This window comes from Phascolarctos cinereus, unplaced genomic scaffold (genome assembly GCF_003287225.1).
Source record: "Phascolarctos cinereus isolate Bilbo 61053 unplaced genomic scaffold, phaCin_HiC Scaffold_2;HRSCAF=192, whole genome shotgun sequence".
Taxonomy (NCBI): Eukaryota; Metazoa; Chordata; class Mammalia; order Diprotodontia; family Phascolarctidae; genus Phascolarctos; species Phascolarctos cinereus.
The window spans coordinates 71,101,080-71,127,530 of record NW_027555625.1 but is presented as its reverse complement, the minus strand read 5'-3'; the positions used below and the strand labels follow the sequence as shown (position 1 = coordinate 71,127,530).

General features: G+C 35.5%; 1 protein-coding gene across 1 annotated transcript in view; it reads right to left on the bottom strand.

The window, feature by feature from the left end:
• CDH8 (cadherin 8) overlaps positions 1–26,451 on the bottom strand; it is a 501,032-nt gene that overhangs the window by 331,426 nt on the left and 143,155 nt on the right. Inside the window, exon 3 of the mRNA XM_078149450.1 lies at positions 15,998–16,292. Coding sequence (XP_078005576.1) covers positions 15,998–16,292 — 295 coding nt within the window. The remainder of the gene's footprint in view (positions 1–15,997; positions 16,293–26,451) is intronic.

Sequence of the window (26,451 nt, the reverse complement as noted above, 5' to 3'; positions counted from 1 at the left end):
TAACAGTGCTAAGTAATGTCTAACTGACAATGGTAAATCTGTGTTAAAAAAAAAAAAAGTTTTCCTAGCTTACTTTTCTTCCCCTTGTGCCTATCTAGAACAGTTGAGACCTTTAAGATTGGACTTTTAAAAGTAGGCAAAGATGATAGGTGATGAGATGTGATTAAGGTTTAGATAATCTGCTTCTGACTCAAAAACCTCCTAAGTATTCTATTAAAAAAATTCCTGTCAGATTATCCCAAATTAATTTTTTATAGATAAATCTATTTTCATCATAAAATAAAGTCACCCTACTATAGCATTATGAAATAAATAATTTTATATTTATTCATTTAAAAGAAAAAAGTCATTAGGATCAGGATTTTTATATAGAATCCCAATTATTATCATCTAAAATACCAGTTCTATAGAACTGAGTTTGGTAATTACTGTAATATGTAATGGGCAGGTAAAAAAAATTCTAATTCTTTCTGCCTCTAACATCATGAGTTTAGAGATGAGCATGTCTTAGAGATCAGTTTGTCCAACTCCCTAATTTCATAGATGAACAGATAGAGTTCTAGAAGGGAAGTCACTTGATAACCATTAGATCAATTATAATGGGTAGGAGCTAGTCTCAGTCTTGGGTTCTCTGATCCCACATCCAGCCTACATTCCACTACACTCTGGGCTAGAAATGGCCTGAAAAAAAGAAGTATGTTTAAGGGGAATATTGTTCATTCTCTAAATGGTAATTTATCACAGGCTAATTATTCAAACTTCTAAAAGATTAATTTAAAATATTTTGGATTACAAAAATTATGAAGGACTCACAATTATATTAGAGAAATGTTGAAACTCTGATCTCTAGGTGTTGGATACTAGAGCAGTTAAGGATGTCTATTGACCAACCAGAGCCCATTTTACTAAGTAGAATACAACCATGATGTAGAGGGAATGAGAAACCATATCATATGTGGATTATTTGAAGGTGAAAAGGTTGTTTTGCCTGGAGAAAAGAATATTTTGTGTTGAGGGTTTGGCTCATTGAGGATTGCTGACCATTTTAAAATGTATGAAAGCTTGTCAGATTTAAAAAAAAAAAGAGGATTCTGTTTATTTTCCCTTGACCTCACAAGGACTCAGTTGGTAAAAGCTATAATGAGGAAAATTTCAAATTGATACTAAAAATTATTGACAATTAGATCTCTACAAAAGTAAAATAAACTTTCTCAGATGAGAGTGAATTCCCCAAACAGCTGCCATATAACCTAGTTTTAAATCCTCCAATTATCTTTGATACCCTCCTCCAGGTGGGTCTTGTAGATGCAGCCGGACTTTATCTGAGAATAGCAGGTCTGTAACCTCCTTCATTCTGAATCCTTTGCTTCTTTTAAAGTAATTTAAGATTACATTGCACTGCTTTTTGTTTTTTGTTTCTTGTTTTGTTTTGTTTTGTTTTGTTTTAGGTGGGTCATGTTTCACTATAGATTCATTAAGTTTGTAAACCAGCAAAATCCTCTGGTCTTTTCCACATAGACATTGTCAAGATACACATCCTCAAATCCAGTATTTTAAAGAGATTTTTTAACCAACTGTAGCACTTTATTTTATCTTTGCAAAACTCTTCTATTTTTATTCAAAAGCTGTCAGATACACACATCATTATTGCTTAAATTTACCTAAACTTTCTTAGTAATGTTATCTTCTTTAGGCCAATGGATACCTTACTCCATGCCCTATCTTAGAGTTTGTGAACCACAGATATTATAGCCATTCAAATCAGGTAGAACAGCATGAAGCCAGCTGGTTTCCTTTTCAGAGTGTTTATTTCAATCCACATGATTTCCCACCCATGTTTTCCCCAAGAATTTCAATTTCATTCAAGTCTCTCTGAATCAAATGAGACAAAAAATATGATCAAAATCCATCAAGAGTTTCTTTTTTTTCTTTTTCAATTTACATCTCTTTTCAAAATTCTATTGAATGCTACTGGGTTCATTTGAATTCTAGACCACTGACTGGAATAGAATCATAAACTCCAAATTAAAATAAAGAAATATGTTGAGATTAAGACAGTATGTAACTGAAAACGTATTTTAGTCTATTGAACTTGTGTGATAAAACTAATAAAAAAAATTTAAAAGAACTCTAAAAACTGAACCTCTTAATTACTATTTTAATTTAATATCTGGACATAAAATGTTTTGTCTGTATTCTGATAAAGTTTGGAACTGCATTGTCATGATTAGCCAATTAATTTAAACATTTACCATGAATGCATAAAATTTTAAATGATACATAAAATTATACATTTTTAAGTTCCTAGTTAATGTTTATATCATCCAGATAAACATAATTATTCTAACTTTAGATACCGTTTGGACTTTAGCTACATATTTAATGCAATGTGCTTTCACATATGGGAGAATTGATGGATATATACATAGATATCTATCTATAGCTGTCCTATATTCTGTGTGTAGGTATACATGCAGATACATAGATACATAGAAATAGATGTAGATGCAGATGCAGATATACATGTAGAGATAGAAATAAATATAGCTGGATATATTTTACTCATAGATATATTTTTACATAGATATGTATATGTGGATATATGTATACATGTGTATTTGTGTATGTGTTTAACAGTATCAGACACATGCCCAAGACATCTAAAATAGAGTTGCCTACATGGAGAGGAGAGGGACCTGCTTCTGTGAGACAGGAGACATGGTACATTCAGGGACATTCTGTGTTGGCTCACCAAATGGTTGGGAGTTGTTTTGGTTTGGTTTTTTTCCCATTGGCTGCAAAGCTGGAACTGGCTACAACTTTATATCTGCCTGACTGAGACATGGTCACTCTCTTTTCTATGGTGTCCAGGAGTGAAGGACTTGGTTACTCACAACAGGTACGGCATGTATACCTTGAGGTAAAAGGAAAGAGCCTGAGGGCCACCTCCTTCCCCTGACCGGGTATCCCCAAGAAACACAGACTACACAAGAGAATGACATCCCAGACTTGAGAGGTCCCACTCTGGAGACATTAGAGCCCCAGGCTTCCATACTAATTGGTTCAACCAACTGAGCAGGTGATCCCTGAGAAGCCAGGTCCCTGGCCTGAAACCAAGGATGTATTTTGGACTTGGAGTTTGGTGTGACTAATGCTTTGTATTAGCTAAATCAAGCTGTGAACCTAATCCCCTTCATTTCCCCAAAGACTCAAGCTGGGATTATGTCTCTGAGGTGCTGGGGAATTTTTTTAATGCTTGTTCTGGCCATACCTTTGAAGTAAATTCCTTTGTAAAAGCCAGTCTGACTTTTATGTGGTTAAATGGATCTACAATGCTTGGATAAATAAAGTTTGAGGGAATACCAATCAGAGGAGGTTTGAGACAAAGCCCAAGATAAGAGATCCTCTCAACCCCCTTCTGGATACTGGAGAATCTTGAGGGAAGGGGGACAATCGTATATACTTGGCCATCAGGCAGAGTGGGACAAGAGAATCACTATGTTTTATATACATGTGTATGCACACACATATGTATGTGTATTACATATATATCACATATATAAACACAATATATGGACATAGGTGATATAGATATATCATGTTTGTGTGTGTGTTTAGAAATGCACATATACATTCACAGATATTCTGCGATATGTACTCCAGAAAACATTTAGGTACTCTCTGATTACTTTAGTCTCTTTACCGTATGGTCAGAACTGAGCACAAAATACCCCAATGACTTGACCTTGGTCTGTTTACTGCCTGGCTACATTCAAATGTGGAGGCAATAACCATTATAAGTCTCCAATTAGGGAGAACGCTAGGGACCCATGTTGTTCACTTATATTGACATGAAGGCATGACCACATGATCCTACTACTGTTTCTGTCTCTGTGTGGTATGGTTTTTTTTTCTGCCTTGTGTGGTATAGTGCCTGGCACGTAGTAAATACTTAATAAATGCCCATTCCTTGACTATTAGAAATGGAATACACCAGATGAATTAAGCTTGATCTTGTAAGCTCAACAGGTTGACAGAGCCACCAGAGATTCTGGGTTGAGTTCAAGACAGAGTTTGTGGGCAAACAAGTTTGGTTTGTCAGCCAACCCAAAGGTACAATTAGGACCTTGCCCATTATTAGATTGCTCTTCAAGCCAATATGTCAGGTCCCACAAGGCCTCATCCATTGGCTCTGCCACTTTTGTAAAAGAACTTGATGGGATAAATAATTTGTAACAATTATTTTACAAGATTAAATTCACTCTATCCAAGGAACAAGATGTTATAGAGAGAGTCTGCTCCTGTTGGTAGTAGTATATATTATATTTCTGTTCTTGCAATATATTCTCAAGGAATATCCTTTTATAAAAGTTAATTGGACTTAACTGGATTGATGATGCTAGGACACTAATAAATGGTATCAGTTTTATTGAGGACATATTAATGGCATTGGTTAGAGGATATCGAATTGATAATTGCTGATTGGTTTAAGAAACAACATACCAGAATGGAGGCTTGAGTCAATGGCATTAGAAATGTCCTCCTAGAGCTTCCATATAGGGCTCCATTTACAAATGGAAGTATGTGGTATATGTACATATGTACATATGTATAGATGTATATGCATGTGTATCTATATACCTATTCACATGTGTATGTGCACACATGGATGAATGTACATGTAAACACAAATTGATTTGTATAAATTTATAGATATATAGTCTGTGTACATAGACACATATGTATATATATATACAAATACATATATATAAGTGTTTAAACACATGCATAGTTTTAAGTTATTAAAATTAAAACTACATCAACAATTTGAGAACATATATAAACGTAGAGAAATAGATGATAGGTAGATGGACTGACAGATAATATGTGTTCACCTATTCTATTTGTATATGTACACTTATCTTCAAACAAATCTGTGAACTTATTAATTTGTACATTCCTTCAAAAACAATGCAGTCACAGCCCCTCTACACTTTCTCATATTGTGTGACTCCTGTCTGTGTTCTCCTATGTTAGGTTGCCACTAATAGTTCACCCAGTTTTCTAAGGCCCTTTCTCCTGACATCATGAGAAAAGGAGTGGCACACCTGTGTATCAATGCTATCTCTCATCCTCACTCATGCCATGTGACTACATCATCTTTTTTTGGATCATTATGATGCATTTCCTTGTTGACATCCTTTACTCAAATTCTTCTTTGAAATTTCTTGTTATATATTGCAGCCTGCTCATACATTCCATGTTCCTCTCCATTATCCTATGTGTGATACTCATTTTAATTCCTTAGAGATTGTAGTGTTCTATGATTCATCATCACAAACCAACACTGGTAGAATACTGATATTTTAAAAATCCCCCTGGGTGATATTAGGAATAAATAGAGAAGTTTTATGATTTCTTTAAGACAATACAATCTATTCAGCTCCTCCTATTTTATCCTGGAACTTACTTATGTTTCATTTGTATTATCCTTCCAAGACATATAATTAATGGTGGATAAGTTCGTGAGTTGCTTATCTAACACATGTCAAAAATCTGTGGAATAGAAATACTCCGACCACTTGGTCTCTGCAGTGTAAATAATAAGACTGAACCCTTCTGGGTGATTATAGATCTCTTCCAGCAGTTTTTGCGAAGTTCTGAAGATTAATGCAAATAGCATGGTTGTGTTGTTGTTCAGTTATATCTGACTCTTCATGACTCTATATGGGGTTAACTTGGCAAAGATACTGGAGCAGTTTGCTATTTTCTTCCCCAGTGGATTAAGGCAAACAAATGTTAAGCGATTTGCCCAGGATCATACATTTAATAAGTGTTCAGGCCAAATTTGAACTCAGGTCTCCTTGAATCTAGGCCAAATGATCTAACCACTGAACCCTCTAGCTGTCTCAAATAGCATGACATCATTTGCTAAGTGCAGGATCTAGAGGACTTTATCACCCATAAAGAATCCCTCTTCAACTTAAAACTGTGTTTAATCTTCTCCATCATAGTTGTAAACTTTCATGAGCATTTGGTGTTTCATGGTGCTTTATGTTTCACCTGTTCTTTGATCAGAAGGTAATTGAACAAGATTATCTCTGTTGGCACATCTTTTAAGGAATCTTGACTAATCATGGCACATAGTTGGGAGAAATCTTTTGGAAAAAAGCCTTTATGTTGGGCTCTATTTAACAAAAGCCTTCTAAATATCCAACGAAGTATAAGTACAATGCAATTATATTCTCTATGATTTCCCCATTTTGTGGTGGTCAGCATTTGATCTACTGTGAAATTTTTTTCTTGAAAGTTTGCCTTTGACCTACTGATACTTTCCTCAAGAATACCTTCAATATTTGCATGTAGATGATTCTCATTTTTAATAAGTGCAAAATAAGGCACATAAGTCAGGATTCACAGTTGTCCTCCCAGTCACTTAGTTTTAGTATCAATAAGGTCCAAGATTTTTCTATACTTCAGTATCTTTCCCTACTTCAGATACCTTATGAATCTGTCCCTCAATACTTAGACAATTATCTTGCCCACAGCAGGGATAGTCTTTCCCTACTCTTTGTCTAAACTAACTATCTTTCCTGTCTTTGGTTTCTTTAATGTCATTTCTATTTTCTATATAAGAACATGAAAAGCTAGTTAGATCGATGAAAATGATAGATTCATAGATTTATAGCTAGACACATAGTTATACGAATTCAAAACATCTAAAAAAAGAAGATACCTAAAGTGTTAAAAATATTGACCTTATTAATATAAAAAATAAGAAATTGAAAGAACAGCCACAACTATCAATTTATGCTTGTTTTCCCCCTTATATCAAATTTTATGAGAACCTTTTGTACATGCATTGAAGTGATATGTTATGTGTGTATTGGTAGAAAACATGCAGACTTTCCCAAGTAGTGTTCCACAATAGATCACATCTTGATATCAACCAAATTGACCAGAAGTTGCATAAAATACAAGACCCTACTGTGCATATGTAAATTATATATGCATATGTATACATACATATATGCAGTATATGCAGTAATACATGCATAGATATATGCACATTTGATAGAGTAAAACACCACCTTAAATATTTCTTTCAAAATGTGTGTCCTACCCATGAATGAAAATTTTAAAGATTCCTTGAAAAGTATAACAACAGGGATAGAGATAACAAGAGAAGAAATAACATTGTTTAATTATCATTTGACCAAAATACCTGGTGACTTTTAAAGTATGGATATGGATACATAGACATAGATATTGATACGGAGTATTTTTTTTGAATTTTCAAGGCATTTGTTTCTTGAGTAAAGTTTCTCATGTATATTAATTCTCTTTGGTCAATCTTTTATCCCCAGCTATCCCATTTTGTATTTTGTGTTTCATTTCTTCCAGTTACTCTTAAAGTCTTTGAAGCCAGGGATCTTTTTGTTTTGTTGGTTGTTTTAGGTTCTACTTAGACTACCCATTTGTTAATTACTCTCTACTTCTTTTCAGTTTATCCAATTATCATTGTATCATTCAAAAGTACTTCTTCATTGTGTTTAATGTTTTCTTCATATCCGCCATTTCAATTTCTGAGCTGGAACCTTGTGCTTGGATCAGACTTTGTTCCTCTGCTTCTAGATAGTGTTGTCAACCATTCTTGATCCCGAGACTAGTGCCTAATATTAGGCCCTGCCTTCTGAAAGAATTCTTTGGCCTTGTCTCCTCCTGTGCTTCATGCTCAGATTGCCTTGGATGCTCATCTGCACCTGTTTTTAACTACAGTCTGAGATCAGGGACTTTCCTGTTCCTAGACAGTAATTGGAGCCTCTTTTCTGTTTGGGGTTTAGGGCTACTTTGCATTTAGATAGGACTTCTTTGCATTGTGTCTTCTACTTTTATGTTCAGGGCTTTTGCAGAATTCTGATTTTTTTTTTTTAGGTGTGTATGTGTGGCGGGGGCGGGGGGAGTGGTCCTACACTGTATGGAGGAGCTGATTTCCTTTGGTTTTCTTTATCATGATAGCCTGGTACATTTTGCAGCTTTATTGATGTGTTCTCAGGGGAAGTTGGCTCTTCTAGGTCCCATTATATTACCATATTCTCACAGTCCTCCTCATTGGGTCACCAAGACATTAATTTACTTGTCCTCAGACACACGACCAGAATATGTTGGAGGCAGAATTTGAACCTAGATGTTTTGTTTTGTTTTTAACTCTGTGCCTACATCTCTATACACCATGCCACTAATAGTCATAGCACAAATAATTTTGTTCTCCTACATGTTGAATGCATTTTAAGAAACCTTGTACAGTATGAAAAGACATCATTATTTCAGAAAAAAAAGAGTAGAAAAAGATCTACAGACCTTATTTAAGGTGGATAAGATCACACAGAAAGTTCTTCCTTGATCAATAAAAGTGAGACCTAAGATTCCTTCTCTTGTGTTTTATCCATGAGGCTACTCTGTCTTCTCATAAATCACACCAATGATCTGTGCCTCTGTGTGTGTTTCTTTCTATGTGTCTCTCTCCATCTGTCTCTGCCTCTTTCTCTGCCTTTGTCTCTATCTCCATTTTTTTCTGTCTGTTTCTTTTGCTATTATATGTATTACAAGGTTGTTTTTGGCTTTTAGTGCTTAAAATTGAAATAAATAAAATTTAATTAAATAATTGAAAGAAATACTAATTTTTAGTTAAAGGGTAATGAAAATAAGGCTGTGTTTTCCCCATTCAATTTCATGGATTCCCAGAGATTTATCATGAGGCCACTTGGGAGCCCATACATTCCAGGTTAAGAAACTCTGCTTTAGATGAAGATGAGATCAACAAGTTCAGCAACTCTTTATTGGTTTTTTCTCACTTTAGTCAAAGGTTACATTTTTAATGCTCACATTGTTGCTGAATAGAAGTAACTGAGGCAAGCCAAGTCAAAGAAAGATAACTTCCTCAGCTCCAAACCTAGCTGTTAATTGACACTCACAGCTATTTTTAATATCATTGTACCTATTATAATAAAAACGTTGTCTTGGACTCTTCACTCAGTATTTCAACTTTTTCACGATGGTAATAGGAATGTCAAAGCTCAGGACTAAATAAAATTAAATAGCAATGATTTTTTGTGATGGCTGCAGCAAAAGCACATTGAAACTAGCAATCACCAAAAACCCTCACATCCATTTCCTTACCAGTTACTGATTCAAGCATCCTTTTAGTGACTCAACCAGATAGCACAAAATACTGAACCATTTATAGTTATTAGCACAACAGCACTACATCTATCTGTTTGAGAGCTCAGAAGTTTATCAACTCAATTCAATTCCACAAACATTTATTGAGTTATAATGTGTGACTCCTATGTTGGCCAATGGAATTTGTCTCTTCCAAAGATTCTGGTTAGCACAAAGTCCAAATAGAATATAGATTTGCTCCAGTGGTGAGATCCTCTCAATGTTCCTATTATTTAGCAACACCACACTGGTTATGTCAAGCTCCAAAACATTGTTGAGTCTTCTAAATGAGGTATGTAGTTACTCAGAGAGAGTTCAACTTAATTATTATCATAGAAAAACCCAAGTGCATGAAGAATGCCTATTGAGCTGGAGGGACAGCCCATAGAGCTGCTTCATTAGTATGTGTTTCTTGGATAGACCCTACATATGGATAATGAGCCTGGACCCAAATTTTTAACAGCAGGAGGAGATCAGACTAGCATGCCTTTGTGGAACTGTGAAGTGATTTTAATGATCCCAAATTTTTCCCTGAAATGAAGGTGCATATTCCTAACATTGACATTTTTTTCTGGTCATGCTGAATGTCTGTGAGCTATACACAAAGACATTCTCTGAAGAAGTAAAGTCATGTGTCATCCAAAAAGCCAAATCAGGGAAGGGACTTGTTGTGGTGGGAGGAGTCTGAAACATATTTCCAAAAAAATCATTTTATAGGAGAAGCAGCATAACAGATTTCATAAAAATGTCCCACTAGAAAAGTCTTATTTATCTAGTAAGAGCAAGGGATAAGTGATGGACAGCTCCCATGTTTCACTAGTGTTCATTCAGTGCAAGAGATCTAGAGGAGAAAACCCATCACTTCTGTGGAGGATATATAGAAGAATGTGGACAAAAGACATTCAAAATAATAAAAACAAGAGACATAACGACATTGAAAGAGATGTCATGTATTGGAAACTGAGTCAAGAAGTTATGATTTCAAGTCTTGTCTTTGATACATCGTGTCTCCTAGTGTCTGAGTGAGCTCACTAAGACTATAAGTTGTAGAAGTGACATTAATCTGCATTATTGGGTGAAGTTTCCTTTTGGGGAGTTTAACAAGAACATCTCAAGTACAGCTTAAATAACAACATCAATAAGAGCCATGTTTATACAATAACACTTTTGGGTTGACAAAGTGTTTTACATACTAGTTGAGTGGTGGATGGATGGTGACCTACACTTTTTTTTTTAGGCAATTGGGGTTAAGCGACTTACCCAGGGTCACACAGCTAGTAAGTGGCAAGTGTTTGGTTGGAGGCCAGATTTGAACTCAGGTCTTCCTGAGTCCAGGGCCGGTGCTGTGTCCACTGTGCCACCTTGCTGCCCTGTGACCTATATTTTTGAAGGAAGCACTCACATTGATGTGATCACAGACCTATCAAAGTTGGTTATTTTTTCCAAGGTTCTTGCTGTAAAGCCTGATAGATGGCTATATATAAACATATATAAAGAAGGGGATCTAAAGATGGTAACTCAAATATTGATAGTGCTTTAAGTTTTTCTCAGAGATCTTACGTTCTACAAACAGAGAATTAGGTATGAGAAGTTTTATTTTCCCCATATTGCATATTAGAAAAGTGAAGCTCAGGGGCAGCTAGATGGTACAGTGGATAAAATTCTGGCCTTGGAGTCAGGAGGACCTGAGTTCAAATCCAGCCTCAGATATTTGACACTTACTAGCTGTGTGACCTTGGGCAAGTCACTTAACCCTGATTGGCTCACTAAAACGCAAAAAAAAAAAAAAGAGAAAAGTGAGGCTCAGCTTCTGGCATAAAGGAGTGTTTCTTTTTGTATTTGTGTTTCTAGCACTTAGCATGGTGCTTGGAAATGAGTAAGTGCTTAATAAATGATTTTTCATCCAACCATCTTTTCATTCATTCATTCACGTAGTTAGTATGGGAACCAAAATTCAGATCAGGTTTCCTGTCTAGAAGATTAGTCTTCTGTCCCTTATACTACACCACCTCACTGAGAAAATATGACAACATCTCCGACCTCAGGGACCTTATACTCTAATGAGGAGAAGAGACTATAGCAAACTTTAAACATCAGCTTCATGACTCTTTTCTAATTTTATTTAGCTAAATCATTTTTATCTACCCCTTTTGCATTGCTGTGGATTGGGTAGGGTTTTTGTTTGGTTACTTGGTTGGTTTTCTTCCTAGTAACTAGAAAAAAACAACAACAACAACATCTAAAACAAGATTCATATTGTATCTATGTGACTGTATAATTAAAAAGCGATTAACATCTTAAACCCATTTTTTGGTGAAAGGCACTGACATTCGAGCCGAAGATGCATATACCAATTTCATTTGAAGTGACTGGTAGATAATAAATCTGGGGGAAATATAATTGGAAAGTAAAACCCAACTCTGCTATACTAGCACCCTTGCTCAACAATGAAATGCAAAGAAGACTACACAAAATAAATTATTTTACTGTATAAAAGGTTCAATATTTCTGTAAATGATACTGCTATAATTTTCTTCCATGAAAATTGTGTCTCTCTAAAATTTTAAATATATTTCTAAAATAGTTCAGCTGCCATTTAGGCATATACAGGCATATATTTTATCTAGAGAGTTTATAAACTGCAGAAAATTGTTAGAAATCAGATATATTTCAATTAAATATTGGCAATTTTTACAATTAGAATTATTCTTGATTTGTGTGTGTATGTAGTAAAATGCATATGTATTCACTTGGCATCCCTAGAGCTTGTAGGTGCAGAAATTGTCACTTCTGAGAGGGGAGGAAAGACTAAAAATGAAAGGAAAAGTTGAGGAGAAGGTGGAGAAGTGAGAAGAAAGGAAGAGAAGAGGAGGAGAGAGGAGAGGAGAGAAGAGGAGAGAGAAAAATGATAGCTGCTGACATTTATCATCATATTCACCTTCATGAGAAATTAAAGTAATAATTTATTTATATTAGTAAAATATTGAATGCTTTTTTTAAATCCACATTACCGTGACTAGACACCAGATGTAGTTGTGCAAGTATTTGTACAGAAATCTTTAGAGAAAACCAGAAAAACCTTGATTCTTATCCCCAGATTAAGCTTCTCTAAAATTAAGCATGTCTGAATTATGGTTCTGTTTATTTGCTTATTTGTTTAGCTTGTGTTTATAGTCTCAGAGATTGTTAAGAAGGCAAAATTTCTGGAAAATAAAAAGAAAACTCAAAAATCATTATAGTAGCAGAATTGGAAAAGGGAAGAATTTAGGTAAAATTGCTTACAGGTGCAGCTAGGTGGCGCAGTGGATAGAGCACCAGGGTGGTCAGGAAGACCTGAATTTGACTTCAGACACTAACAAGCTGTGTGATTCTGGATGGGTCACTTAATGCTGTTTGCCTCAGTTTCCTCATGTGTAAAATCTGGGGAAGGAAATGGCAAACTAAACCAAGAAAACCCTGAGTCGGACCCAATTGAACAACTACAAAAATGTTGTTCATAACATACAATTCTTTTAACTATATAAAGAAGTTATTTAGGATAGAGCACCAGCCCTGGAGTTAGGAAGACCTGAGTTCAAATCTGGCCTCAGATACTTACTAGCTGTGTGACCATGGGCAAGTCACTTAGCCCTGATTGCCTCCAAAATTAAAATAAAAAATAAAATAAAAAGGTGATCTGCTAAGAATATTCAGCTGTCATACAGCATTTTTATTTCTTCATTTATTTTTAAAATCCTTTTCTGGGCATGCAAGTGTCTTAAAATTCTTAAAATTCCTTTTCCATGCATATTTATTGCATACATTCATTGGATGCACCCAGCATTAGTTGGCTCTGAATAAGTTTATAATTCTGTTATTAAAAAACAGATTTTCCATGAAGATTTATGTTTCAAAATAAAACATAAAATGCTCTTTAACCAACATGCACTTAAATCATGAGGGCTCAAACAATACATTGAGAACTACCAGTGTCTGAAGCTTCAGTTAGTGGTAAAGCGGTAAACTGGAATTAGAGCCTGAAGATTTGACTTCAACTCCTGGCTTTGCCATCTGCCACCCATGTAACTTTGAACAAGTCACTTAACTTTTCATGGTTTCCTCATCTGTTACAATAACAATAACCACAGTAACAGAACTGTAAGATATGATCTCTAAGACTCTTGTCAGTTCTCAAATTATATGGGATCACCATGCCAGATGCTACTATTATGCCCTCCTTTCTGTCAGCATTGAGCTCCTTCCCCGGCTGTATTTTAATTTTGCTGCCAGCACCTATTCTTCTCATCACCCCTCAAAATCGGTTGCCAGACCACAGCTTCAGCTTTCTTGTTTGCAGACTGAAACTATTACACCAAAGAACCAATAATATCTAGAGATGGTAAAGACTTTAGGAAATCATATAATCTAACCCTTGTCTTATTCATAGGGAAACTGAAGTCCAAATAGGTAAAGTAAGTTACTTGAGATTTATATACTTTCATAAGAAGGAAGTTATTTTCTGGGTAGGAAATGCCAGACATTAAAATGGAGTTGTCCACAGCTGAAATTTGTTTGGAATTTCCAGGGAGTAAAAGTTAGCACCAAATGCTGGGGACATTGTTGGCTATCACATTATGCAAATTAAATGGGAAATTACACATACATAAAAACACACATGTGTATATATTCTGTGCACTCAAAGCCATGTGATATTTGACTATTAGATTTAGATCTGACATTACATTGAACTTGTCATTTTTCCCTTTTGAATCTTGACCTCTTACTTTTGCTACCAAATTTGTGACACACCTCCTATCTCTGGCCATTGTCTGCAGAAAAATCTTTTGAGAAGGAAGATTGTTGTCTCAACTGAATTGCCACCTGCTTCTTTTCTCTTGCTACCAGAACTATTACTGCTAGCACTGCCAACTATACCTATTCAGTGAAGATTATTCTGCTAAGTTACATTCTGCTCCATGAAAGGCTATTAGAAATGACTTCTAAAGAAATCTGTTCTTGGGCCCATGCAGGAGAAGGATCAAGAGAAAAAAATTCAAGGTCACAAAGGAGAATAGTGTCTACTCCAACTTTTAGTTTATTCAGGTTTCCTGACTCCAGCAACATTAAAAAAAAAAAGTCTGCCATAGGCTAATGCCATGTCTTTATTTTAACCTCACATTTAGAATGAAAGTAGAAGAAAATTATATATATATATATATATATATATATATATATATATATATACACACATACAAATATATACATGTATGTATGCAAATTATATGTGTATAATGTATATAGAGAGAAAATGTATGATTAGTGCTAATTATGATGCCGTTATGTTCTTAGAATATTATTTGCCATCAATAAGCATTTCATATTCCCAGGTCTAGGCTCCACAAATAGACTGTAAACATCTAGAGATCAAGGATTATTTGTTATATTTCTGTTCCTCCTACCCTCATAATACCTAACTCAAGTAGCCAAGTCAATGAAAGATGAACAAATTACTGATTGTTTCTTAATTTATTGGTGAAATTCCAATGTATCACATTGCCCATGTCACACTTTGACTCAAAAATCATCAGGGATTTTCTATTTCCTACCAATTACATTTTTTCAGTACTGAATTTCGTACTGAAGACCTTTATATATGGTTCCAAACTCCCTTTCCATTCTTATTGTATACTACGCATGCCCCCTTTGGTATTCTGTGTTCTAGCTGCACTCATTTATAGCACATCTATTCTTCCCCTGACCATTCTCACTTTTGCTTTTTGGGGTCTCTCCCTTCCTTCAGCATGCAGTTTTTACATCTCCTCCATGATGACTTCCTTGAACCTCTGGATAGAGGTGATTTATCTTACCCTAAATTCATTATGTACCTTTCCTTTGCCCTTATTTCACATTCTTTTCCACAACCTACCCTACTCCTTGAGAACAATTTCTATGTGGCATCACGTCCATGTTTGTGACTCCATTAATTAACATAGGACTTTGCAGATAATAAATATTTGTTGAGTCAAATTGAATTAAATACCTATTACTACTTTGCTATCCACACATTAAGGGGCTCTTCTATAATTATTCTTTTATTTGTTCTATATTGAATTTACTTGTCTTATATTTTGAATATGAATGACTTTTGAAATCAATAGATTCTACTGTTATGTATCTTAAAGGATTCCCTTTCATTTGACTTTTGGACTCAAGTTGGCTTGCCATTTTGAAGTAAAGGTAAAATAATATGAAAGATGCTCACAACGTAGTTTATCTAATCACTGGCCCAAAGATGCTGTCATTTGACTAATCTACTTTCCTGTGTCTAGTCTCTAGTTCAGTCTGCCGTTTTTTGGATTATGGCAGTTCAATGTAGACTTTTTCTCTAAGTGTGTAAGAGCTACATCTGCATGTGAATATATACAAACAAATAATTAACCAGCAAGCAAATATCAATAGGATTAGCCTAGCATGTTGGAACAAATCTTGATAAATCCACCTCAGTAACAATACTCTAACTACACCACCATGAGTAGAATATAAATTAAGCCTATTGAAGTATTGTTGTGTCAGGAGAATGTTTTAATATAACCGTTAGTCAGTTTCTATTATTGGGGGACTAAAGCTATTGAGCTGCCAATGGAACTCAGGCCAAAAAAAAAAGGAAATTTGAAAATGCAAATTGGGGAGAAGATAGTCATAAATATCTTTTATTCATCAGCAAACCCTTGCTGATGCAGGATGCTATTTTAACGGGTGACTTTTAATAGTTCTTTGGACTTCCATGCATACGTACCCAAAATGGACATCTCTGGAACAGTAGCATGATATGGTCCATTAAGAAACTCTGGTGCATTGTCATTGATGTCTTGAACTTTAATAATGAATTCAGAAGGAGGCTCCAGAGGTTTGTTTGTTTCCCAATCAACTGCTTGAGCTGTTAGCGTGTATTCAGCCTTTTCCTCACGGTCAAGTCTTTTTATAGCGTGAATATCTCCTGTTATGTCATTGATCTGGAAGATAGTCCCAGCTCCATCTCCCGATAGAATGTACTTGATTTTTTTGCTTCCAGGATCCAAATCAGTGTGGAGCTAAAATGACAAGTAAGTATTTGGTTAGTGAGGAAGCAGCATTCTGTGTTGCTCTGTAGCAACTTCATCATGCATTTCTTCAGTTATCCTTTCTGTACTTTAATCTCAGTTCCAATAATCCCTATCTCAGTTTATGTGCACAAAGAAACCATGCATTTGTATGCATACTAATCAAAATGAAGTATAATCATCAGCACCTAATGAGCCTGCCTATTTAAAAAGCTGTTTATATATACATATATATATATATACATATATATATATATATATATATATATATATATATATATACATATATATATATATATATACATATATGTATGTATTTTTCAATTTTTTCCACTTAAATATGAATGTCTTTTGAAAAGTAAGCATTTCATTCAAATAATTGATTAGTATCCCTACTTAACTAGGTCACAGTTTCTCACATTATTGCCTTTGATCTGACTTTTACCAGGTCAGGCTTTTTCCCAATCACTTTCATTTGCCACTGTTTGGGAAAGAGGAACATAGGCCAAAGCCTAAAATTCCACTGGGTGTTGTAGCAAAAGGTTGTCTCCATAAACTATGTTAGTAATTGAAACCATTCCTCAAATACACATATAAAGAGTTCAGCCCAGTTACTAAACCAGTCCTTAAAGCTAAAATTTCCTTTCCCTGACATTCAAAACCTGAACAAGAAAAGAAACAAAAATAGTTTGTGGTAGCATCTAGAAATTCAAAATACAACTTTCCCTGAGGGTCCTTTTTTTATTCCAAACAGGTCTCTTTTTTTTCTCTCATTTGAAATTTTGTTTAGAGCTTCAATAAATAAGAAGAAAGGGTTACCTAAATAACAAAGAAAGACTCCAGATATATTCCAATATGCTTTATTTTGGATTTTTTCCCCTTAAACTCAATCATCAGGTTACATCAAATATTTATGGAATCTTAAAACGTATACTTTTCTTTTATTGTATTAAATTTATTAACAAGAACAAATATTGAAATGTTACTTTATCTTAATGAGGATGGGATTATAATTCATTTAATATGATATTAATCCTAATTTATGATCATTTTAATTTATGTACATATTTAATGTGTCCATTAGCATTTTTATTAAAAAGAAAATTTGAATAATATATCACTAATGGAGGGTTTCCATTCACATACAAGGCATTCCTATTACATAAAAATTGTTTAGATCCAGATGAATATACTAGCTGCCTCCTAGTAACAACTGAGAAATTTAAATTGGTTTGAGATTCATTTGCATTTATCTTGGTGATGTGAGAAAGGATGGACTACTGTCTTCAAATCTTTCAACACTACCTGCCCCTGTTCTGATTGGGAGATGTTAGTTTTGAAACTCAATTTAGATCTTGAGTGCTATGATACCGAAAATCTCTCTCAATCAGAATTATGAAACTGAAGCCCTTGAGAGGCAATGCCTGTGAAAAATTCTGAAGTAGAATTATGTCAGATTAATGCTGTGTGCCATTTTGTTTTGCACATAACAAGATTTTAATTTAGAAGACTGTACAGTAGACAGCTTTCAGCTCTTTGACCCAGAGTATTTGGGGGGGATAGGAAGAGAGGGCAGGATGGGTTGGGGAAGGTATGGAAACAAATAATTTCAAATATATTTTCTGTCATCTTATGAGTTGCAAATCCTTTTTTTTACCTCAAAAAAGAAAACTTTAAGCATGAAAACACTGTGAAAGTAACAGCAGAGTTGTAATGATGATCAACTGTGAAAGAATTAGCTACTCTGATCAATACAATGATCCAAAACAATTCCAAAGGACTCATGAAAAAAATGCTATCCACCTCCAGAGAGAGAATTGATGAACTCTGCAAATTGAAGTATAATTATCTCACTTTATTTTTCTTGTTTTTTACTGAAATGTAGCTAATATGGAAATATGTTTTGTGTGATTTCACATGGATAATTGATATCATATTGCTTGCCTTCTTAGTGGGTAGGGGTGGGGTGGGAGGGAGGGAGAGAATTTGGAACTCAAAATTGAAAAACAAAAGAATGTCAAAAATAAATAATATATTGACATGTTTAAAAAAAACACTCTGAAAACTTGAAAACATCCTGAAAACACTATCTACACAATTTTAAACTTATTTTTTTCATTTATACACTTGTTTTATTTCATAAATTAAAAAGAAAAATTTTTAAAAAGAGGTAGTGTGGTATAGTGAGTGCATAGAGTGCTAGACTTGGAAACAGGAAGATAAAGTTTAATGTAATACACCAAATGGCACCCTAGTGGCCTGCCCCTGATACTTTCTAGCTTTGTGACTATATGCAATTCACTTAACCTCTTTAATGTTCTCATCCAAAAAATGCAAACAATAGTACCTACAATTTATACCTCAAGGGATGTTGTAATGCTTAAACAGGATAATGAAAGTAAGTTGTTTTTCAGTTGTATCTGACTCTTTGTGACCCTATTTGGAGGTTGTTCTGTTGTTGTTGTTTTTGGCAAAGATACTAGAGTGGTTTGTAATTTTCTTCTCCAGCTCATTTTACAGGTAAGGAAACTGAGACAAACAGGGTGGAGTGACTTGCCCAGGGTCAAACAGCTAGTAAATGTCTGAAGATGAATTTGAACTCAGGAAGATGAATCTCTCTGCAAATGGGCCCAGCATTCTATCCATTGTGCAACATAGCTGCCCCAATGCAAGGAAAGCACTATTTAAAATTTGAAGTGCTCTGGCTTTTGTGAGTTATTGTTGACAATATAATAAAGAGTTTAGTACCTAGTCATCTAATTTCTTTATAAAAAGAAAAGTTTGTGCATGAAATCTATAACCTTGCCTAAGTACCCCAGACCCTACCTCTAGACACCTCTCCCCACATTACTTCCTATATATACATGCTAGTTGTTGCTTCTCTGAGAAAGCTTCTCCATCTTTCTAGGTTTCCTTACTTCTAGCGTAAGCACTCCTCCCATCCCCACCCAGACTGATTCTAAGGATACAAATTCATTAGCTCTCTGGGTACATAGTCCCCTTGTATTTCAAATATTTAAAATTTTGTAAACCATCTTGTTCCATCATGAGTGAATTGTGTTACCACAGATACTCCAAGAAATTATTTTATTATGTTTTATAAACAATGGAAAGGAGAGACTTTAAAAACAACCTGAGATAGAGTGGTTCTTTGGGTTAGCTGTGTTTATTATTATCATCATCATTTAAAGAAAAAAAATCAATCTGGAATTGTGATATCATTTTAACTCCCACAATGTAAAATTCTACTGCTGAATTTGGCTCTGATGTATAAGCTTAGAAAGCTGCTTAGGGGAGCTGAGAAGTTAGTTAAGTTGCCCATGGCCACACAGCCTCTCTGGCAAGAAGAAGGACTTGAACTTGTGTTTTCCTGACTCTAAGCCTGGCTCTCTATCCATTGCATCAAGGTTCTTTCCATGTCGTTATTATCATTAACAATAAGAGGTGACATTTCTTAAGTATTTAATAATATAGCAAGTACCACTATAAGAATTTAAGGTTTGCAAAACACATTGTCTCACTATATATTAATCGGATTTTTGAGGTTTGTATCACCTCCATTTTACAAGTGAGTGAAGTAAGATCCTGAGAGATTGAAAGAACTTGTCCAAGGTTCCATGAGACTTTCTTTTTTACTAATTAGGAAGTGTCACAGACAGGATTTGAACATACATCTCCCTTAACTCTTAGTATTTGTGCCATGCTAAATGCTCTGCTGAAAAGCTTAAAAAGCACTTCCCTTCTAACTTTGAGAGATAGTTTGGGCAAGGATTATTATCTCAATGGAAAGATGAATAAACTGGGGTGAAGAGCGTTTGAATGACTTGCAGAGGGTCATGAAACCAGCTAATGGCAGAGGCTGGAGTTGAACATGGTACACTTGATTTAAAGTCCAATACTCATCAAGAAAAGCAGAAGAGAAAATCAACACCAGAACTTAGAATGTCTATAAGTAACTCTTAAGAACCAGGTGTGTTCAGGGTAGAGGAGCTACGAAGATGAAATTAGAGATGATGAAAAATAGAATATTGAAAAAGGGAATAGTGCCCAATATGCAAAGCTGACCCAAATACTGGAAAGTCCAATGGAAAGTTAATGTTCCAGCTTTGCAAAGACAGACAACAATGAATTCAATGTTTGGAGAGCTAAGAAAATGACTAACATTTTCATAGTTTTTGATACAGGGATCTCACTGCTAGACATACAACCCAAGGAGAACAAAGATGAAAATAAATGTCCCACATACACCCAAATATTTATAGCAGCATTTTTTATTTAGTAGCAGAGAATAGGAAACACTGTAAATGATCGTCAATTGGGGAGCAGCTGAACAAGTTGTGGTACATAAGCACTGGACTTGTAGTCAGGAAGACCTAAGTTCGAAATTGCCTTTGATACCTACTAGCTGAATAACCCTGGGAAAATCCCTTAAACTCTCTCAGCTCTAGTTTCTTCATCCTCAAACTGGAAATAATAACAGCATGAACTTCACAAGGTGAAGGTCACATGCAATTGCACCTGAAGTGCTTTGTAAACTTTGAAGTGTTAAACAAATCCTAGTTATCATTATTATTATCAATGTAATGGTCTATTGTAGGAAATAATGAATAAAGAGAATTCAGAGAAGAATGGAAAGCTTTTGTGAAATAAATTTGTATGGTACAGAGTAAAGTAAGGAGGAACAAAAAAAAAACAATATACACAATGATATAAATGGAAGAGAAAAACAGAGCCAATAGCAGCAGCAGTAACATCAACAAAAAACTTGATACTGTATCATTATGATGACCAAACTTGGTCCTGAAAAAGAGCTACCTGCTTTGCACAGGTGGTGGTCTACGGGTGCAGAACATTTCATATACTGTCAGATTTTTCTGATATGCTGATTAGTTTTACTGAATTTCAGTTTCTTCTCTTTCTTATTCTTAGTTATAAAGGGTAACTCTCTGAGTAAGGGAGAGGGAATGTCTTTGGGAATCAGGATAATGTTAAAACAAAAGACATTAATTTTTAAAATTCATGCCCAAATTCACCCAAAGATGTAACCAGGGAGAAGTGGGGCTTTGCAGCAGGAGACTCAAAAAAAGGGAGTGCTGACAGTAGTTATACTTTTTCGGTAGGTAAAAGCAACTGAGGATAGTACCTTGTCAATACTCATTACTTGAAATAAGAAGCAACCAAATAGTGCATTTTCTATCCTGGGCAGTCCCACCCTTGTTCAGCTCCCCTCCAAGCTGGTCCTCTCCATCAGGTCTCTTAAAGTGTCCCAGGATCTTTCCCTCTCACGATATTTGTTTCTCAAAGTCTAAGGAATCCAGAAAGGTTTGACTCCTGCTCGCCTGACTGAATTTATCTTTATTGGTTGGTTTATGTCATCCATCATGGTCATGCCCAAGGACATATTTTGTGTTGTTTCCTTCTTCTCTGCTTCCTCATTCTGCCGTCACTTTCTAACAGAAATACTGGTTATAGCTCTGGATTCAACCAATAATGTGTTGACTTCTCCCCTTTGCTTAAGGCATGTGATGAAAAATTTTTATTTACCTCTTTGCATCCTGGAGAGTCATCCTGGAGCCTAATAAGTATACTAGCTGGGCCTCTGCTGGGAATCAATGTGAGTCACTGCATTCAAATGCCAGATTCACAACATAGACCTCTCTTTCCAGGGCTAGTCATGGCCCAGTTATAGGTATATACTTGGGCTACCCCAACCAGGCCACTCACAGTTTCTTCCTAGCCACTTGTTTCTCCTTTGCACAAAGCTATAAAGGAATCCTGAGAACAGAGTTTAATGTACTGCAGCCGTGATACACCAAATAGCACCCTAGTGGCTTGAAGTGTTTAATGGGCCTCCCTAAGTGCTCAATTTACTACCAAGCATGATGGTAAATACAAGATGAATTTGACTAGACCTGTCCAGATTTGTGTATGCCTCCTACCCCTGCTGTCACCTCCCTCCAAACACCACGGAGGGGGATAGGGCACCCTTTAAGCAGCAGAGGCCTGACTCTTAGTATGGCACTCAAATGTATAGCTCTATTGTAATGTCTCTCTAAATGCTTAAATATCTACTATGAAAGGCCTCAGGCAGTAGACAGAATCAGGATCATTATGAAAGGTAACAGAGTTTAGCAGTGATTAACACAACCTGAATCAGCTTTACTTGCTTAAAATAAGTATTAACCAACCATTCACAGAATCCCAAAGTATTATCATTAGGAGAGAATTCAGCAATCATCTGGATATGATGTGCTAGAAAAAAACATTGGGTCTAGAATCAGGAGGAACTTGAATTTCAATCCTGGCTGTGCCATTTTCCATTTCTGTGACCACGAGCAAGTCATTTTATGGTGGGGGGGGTGGGGGCGAGGTAATTGGGGTTACATGATTGCCCAGAATTACACAGCTAGTAAGTGTTATGTGTCTGAGCCCACATTTGAGCTCAGGTCCTCCTGATTCCAAGGCTGACGCTCTATCCACTGCTCCACCTAGCTGCTTATTTCCCTGAGTCATTTTCCTGGGCCTTAGTTTTCTTCCCTCTGAAATGGGATAACATTTCTCTTGTTACCCACCTCCCAAGGTTCTTGTAAAAAGAACATTTCACAGTGGCAAAATTGTTATAGAGATGTGGATTTCTGAAGGCTTATTTGGCTATTCACTCTGCTTTGTTCTTTTATTATAAGCTACTACCTATAATCTTCAGTCATAGTCTTTTATAATATTTTGAATGTGAGCTCATATACTAAGTCACTTTTATCCTTGTCTGTGAGGTTTCTCCACTTAGCAATGAAATGAAGTGTTTGTTGACTTGAAGCAGTTTCCAAGCTCTTTCAACCTCCTCATTATGACAACTATTCTGCTTCAGTTAAATTTTTCTAAAAAATAGTAATAATTAGTGTCTTTATTTTTTGCCTACTTCCTATTTTTTGTAGTGGGCAGATCGTGTAAACCACAGGTTCCCAAACTTATTTGGCCTACCACCCCCTTTTAAAAAAAAAATTACTCATTACTCCTCTGGAAATCTACTATGTTAGACAGTGGGGATTCCAAAGCAAAAAGGAGATAGTCTTGCACTAAAGGAGCTTACCTTCAGTGGGACTTGCTGTAATCATGCCCAGTTTCTTCTTATTATTTTTATTATCCCTTCTAACTTGCCATTTATTTTGACCTTTGTTCTAACTAGTCAATGATCTGCCTGCACACACAACTAATTCTGAAATTAGTCCCACGGTAGTAACTAGTCAATTTCACATGTCATTATTAGATTTTTGTGGTGTTACTTGGTGCTCCCATGTTCAGTGGCTGTCTCCTTTTGAAGGAATTATTTATGGCTTAAAGCCACAACACTTGTGAATATTCTACCAGTCTTTGGCCCTTTTCATTTCTAGAACCAGAATCACATTTTCCAATGTAATTTCTGCCATCCTCCTTAGTATCCATCTTTACATTCTTCTGACCAAGTATCAGGGCATGTGTTGACGGCTCAGAGGCTCTTGCCAACTAATTAGTAGAATTGTTTTCCTTAATTTTTTTCAGCTTTTGTAATACATGTTGGTTCCTATATTGACCTTTAAGATGAAATGATCAATTATCAGCTGTCTATTTTCATAGGATCAAAAGCTGAGAACAAGAAGGGACTTCAGATTCCTTCAAGTATCAAACTCTGTCATATTACTGACAAAGAAGCTGAGTCCCAGGAAGATTCATGGACTTACTTAAAGACACACCAGTAGTAAGCATCAGAGATGAATTCTGAATACAGGTCTTAACACTTCAAAGATGGTACATTACTATTGAATTCTGCCTCTTTGACCATATTATTATGAATGATGCAAGTGGTTCAGATCTCTTATGAAAATGTTTCTTCTTGCAATCATCCAAATGGTGAAAACAATTCTTTTCAAATCTTTTCTAAGGAGAACCCGTGAGCTGCCCATTCATTCAAATATAAATTCAATGTTGCCTCTCATTTCAATTACAGTGAGAATGCCAATATTGATGAATTTTAATCCCTCCAATTGCATATCATCTCATTGGTTATTAGTGATTATAGATAGAGTACCAACCAAGAGTACAATTTATGTTTTTTGGTAAAAACTGGTTAGTTCTTAGCATACTGTGTTCTCTTCTCAACCACTGGACAGTGGCCATGCAGGATTTCTAATCCATTTTTTTTCCTTTTTATTGGTTTTGTAAATCACCACAGACAAAACTGTCATCATGTATTGGCCAAATTTTTGATGGTGAGCATTTCTATATTTCTCTCAGGTGTTTCTAAATAATACTCATTCTCAAAATAAAAATCACAGAATAGGAATGTAAATATAAGTTTATTCTGAATTTGGAATATTAAGTTAACAGTTTGAAAGACAACACACACACACAGTTTAACATAGACCAGCCAGAACAATACACTGAATAGAAAAAAAATCCTCAGTTTTTATCAAATTCTTTTCTGATAGAGCAAGAAAATATATGCCATTCTAGTGGTTCAGATTGCTTCCTAGCATTTTGTTGAAGTTTTTGGCTTGGAGGATTAAACAGGTTAGTTAGGGGTTCCAGCAGCCTTAGCACACTGAAATATAGCATTGGCAATGGTTCAAGGTGAACTGCTGAAAAGGAGGAACACATTCACCGAAACACGCTGCAGGAAATAAACTAAAGGGGAAACACATTTATTGATGCACACTGTAGGAAATAACTCGAAGAGGGCACACATTTACTGAAGATTGGATGCTTGAGTGAACCAGGAAATTTTATAAGTGTGAAGCTAAAAGGAGTGTGTACCCAGTCTTCCTCTGTTATATGAAATTCATAAAATAAAATTATGGTATATTGAAGTGATTTATAACAACACTGCATTCTTTCTGGGTATAAGACAATGCCATTTGGTCCCTGCCTTTACTGTTAACTACCCTGGGATTAAGAGCTAGTTTTTGTTTTTGTTTTTATTTTTTGGTGGGGTAGAGGGTTGAACAGCAACAGTCATGAGAAAATAGTTCATCTTATTCCACTGTGCAGCTCGTAACAAAATGTGCTGATTAAGACTTATTCTCAGGCTACTCTTTCCAGGTGCAATGAGTGAATTAAATTGGGCAAGCATTTATAAAATGCCACCTGTATGCAGTCCACAGCACAGAGCAATTGGAAATGCAAAGCCTGCATATGCACAACATAAGTGCACAATTTATTGACACCCAATGTGAGCACATTTATGTGGCTGATAAAGAACAGGAACAAAATGTGAGCAAAACAAAATGTATTTTAAACAGATAAGGAAATATGTTCAGCACATATTCCAAAGGGCAATGAGCAGCAGGGTGTTCAGTAGCACTGTGGAAAAGGGAGAACAAAAATGATTAAAGAAGGCTTTCTCCATGTTCTTTATATTTCAAAACAACTTAGTTAACTACAGTCCTGATAAGAGTCAAAAATATAAGATAAAATTCTTATGTTCTAATGGCAATTAGTTTATAAACAGAATGCAGTTTGTTATTCAAATAACCTGCAGAATGGAAGATGGTGTCTTACAAATTGTCATTAATGATACAGACTCTCTAACATCAGTAAAATGTAAGGCTCTTGAGGGCCTAGACTGTTTCAATTGATTAATTGATCAATCAAAAAATATTAAGTGCCTACTATGTGCCTAGAACATATGTTAAGTGCTAGGGATACAAAAAGAGGTAAAAGACAGTCCTTGCCCTCCAGGAACTTACAGTCTAATGGGAGAGTCAACATATAAACACATATATGTCAAGCAAGCTATGCAGAAGATAAGTAGGAAACGATTAAAAGAGGGAAAGCTCTGGAATCTAGAGGGGTTAGGAGAAGTCTTCTTGTAGAAGAGAGAAATTTAGTTGAGACTTAAAGGAAGCCAGAGAGGTTAGTAGTCAGAGCAGGGAAGGAAAGTATTCCAGGAATGAGAGACAGAAAGAGAAAATGCCTGGAGCTAAGAGATAAGAGTGTTTGGTGGAAGAATAGCCAGGAGACCAGTGTCTTTGGATGGATCAAAGAGTAGAGTATGTATTGGGGAGTAAGGTGAAGAAGACTGGAAAGGTAGTTGTGGGCTAGGGTATGAAGGGCTTTGAATGCCAAACAGAGGATTTTATATTTGACCCTGGAAAGTAATAAGAAGCTAGTAGGGTTT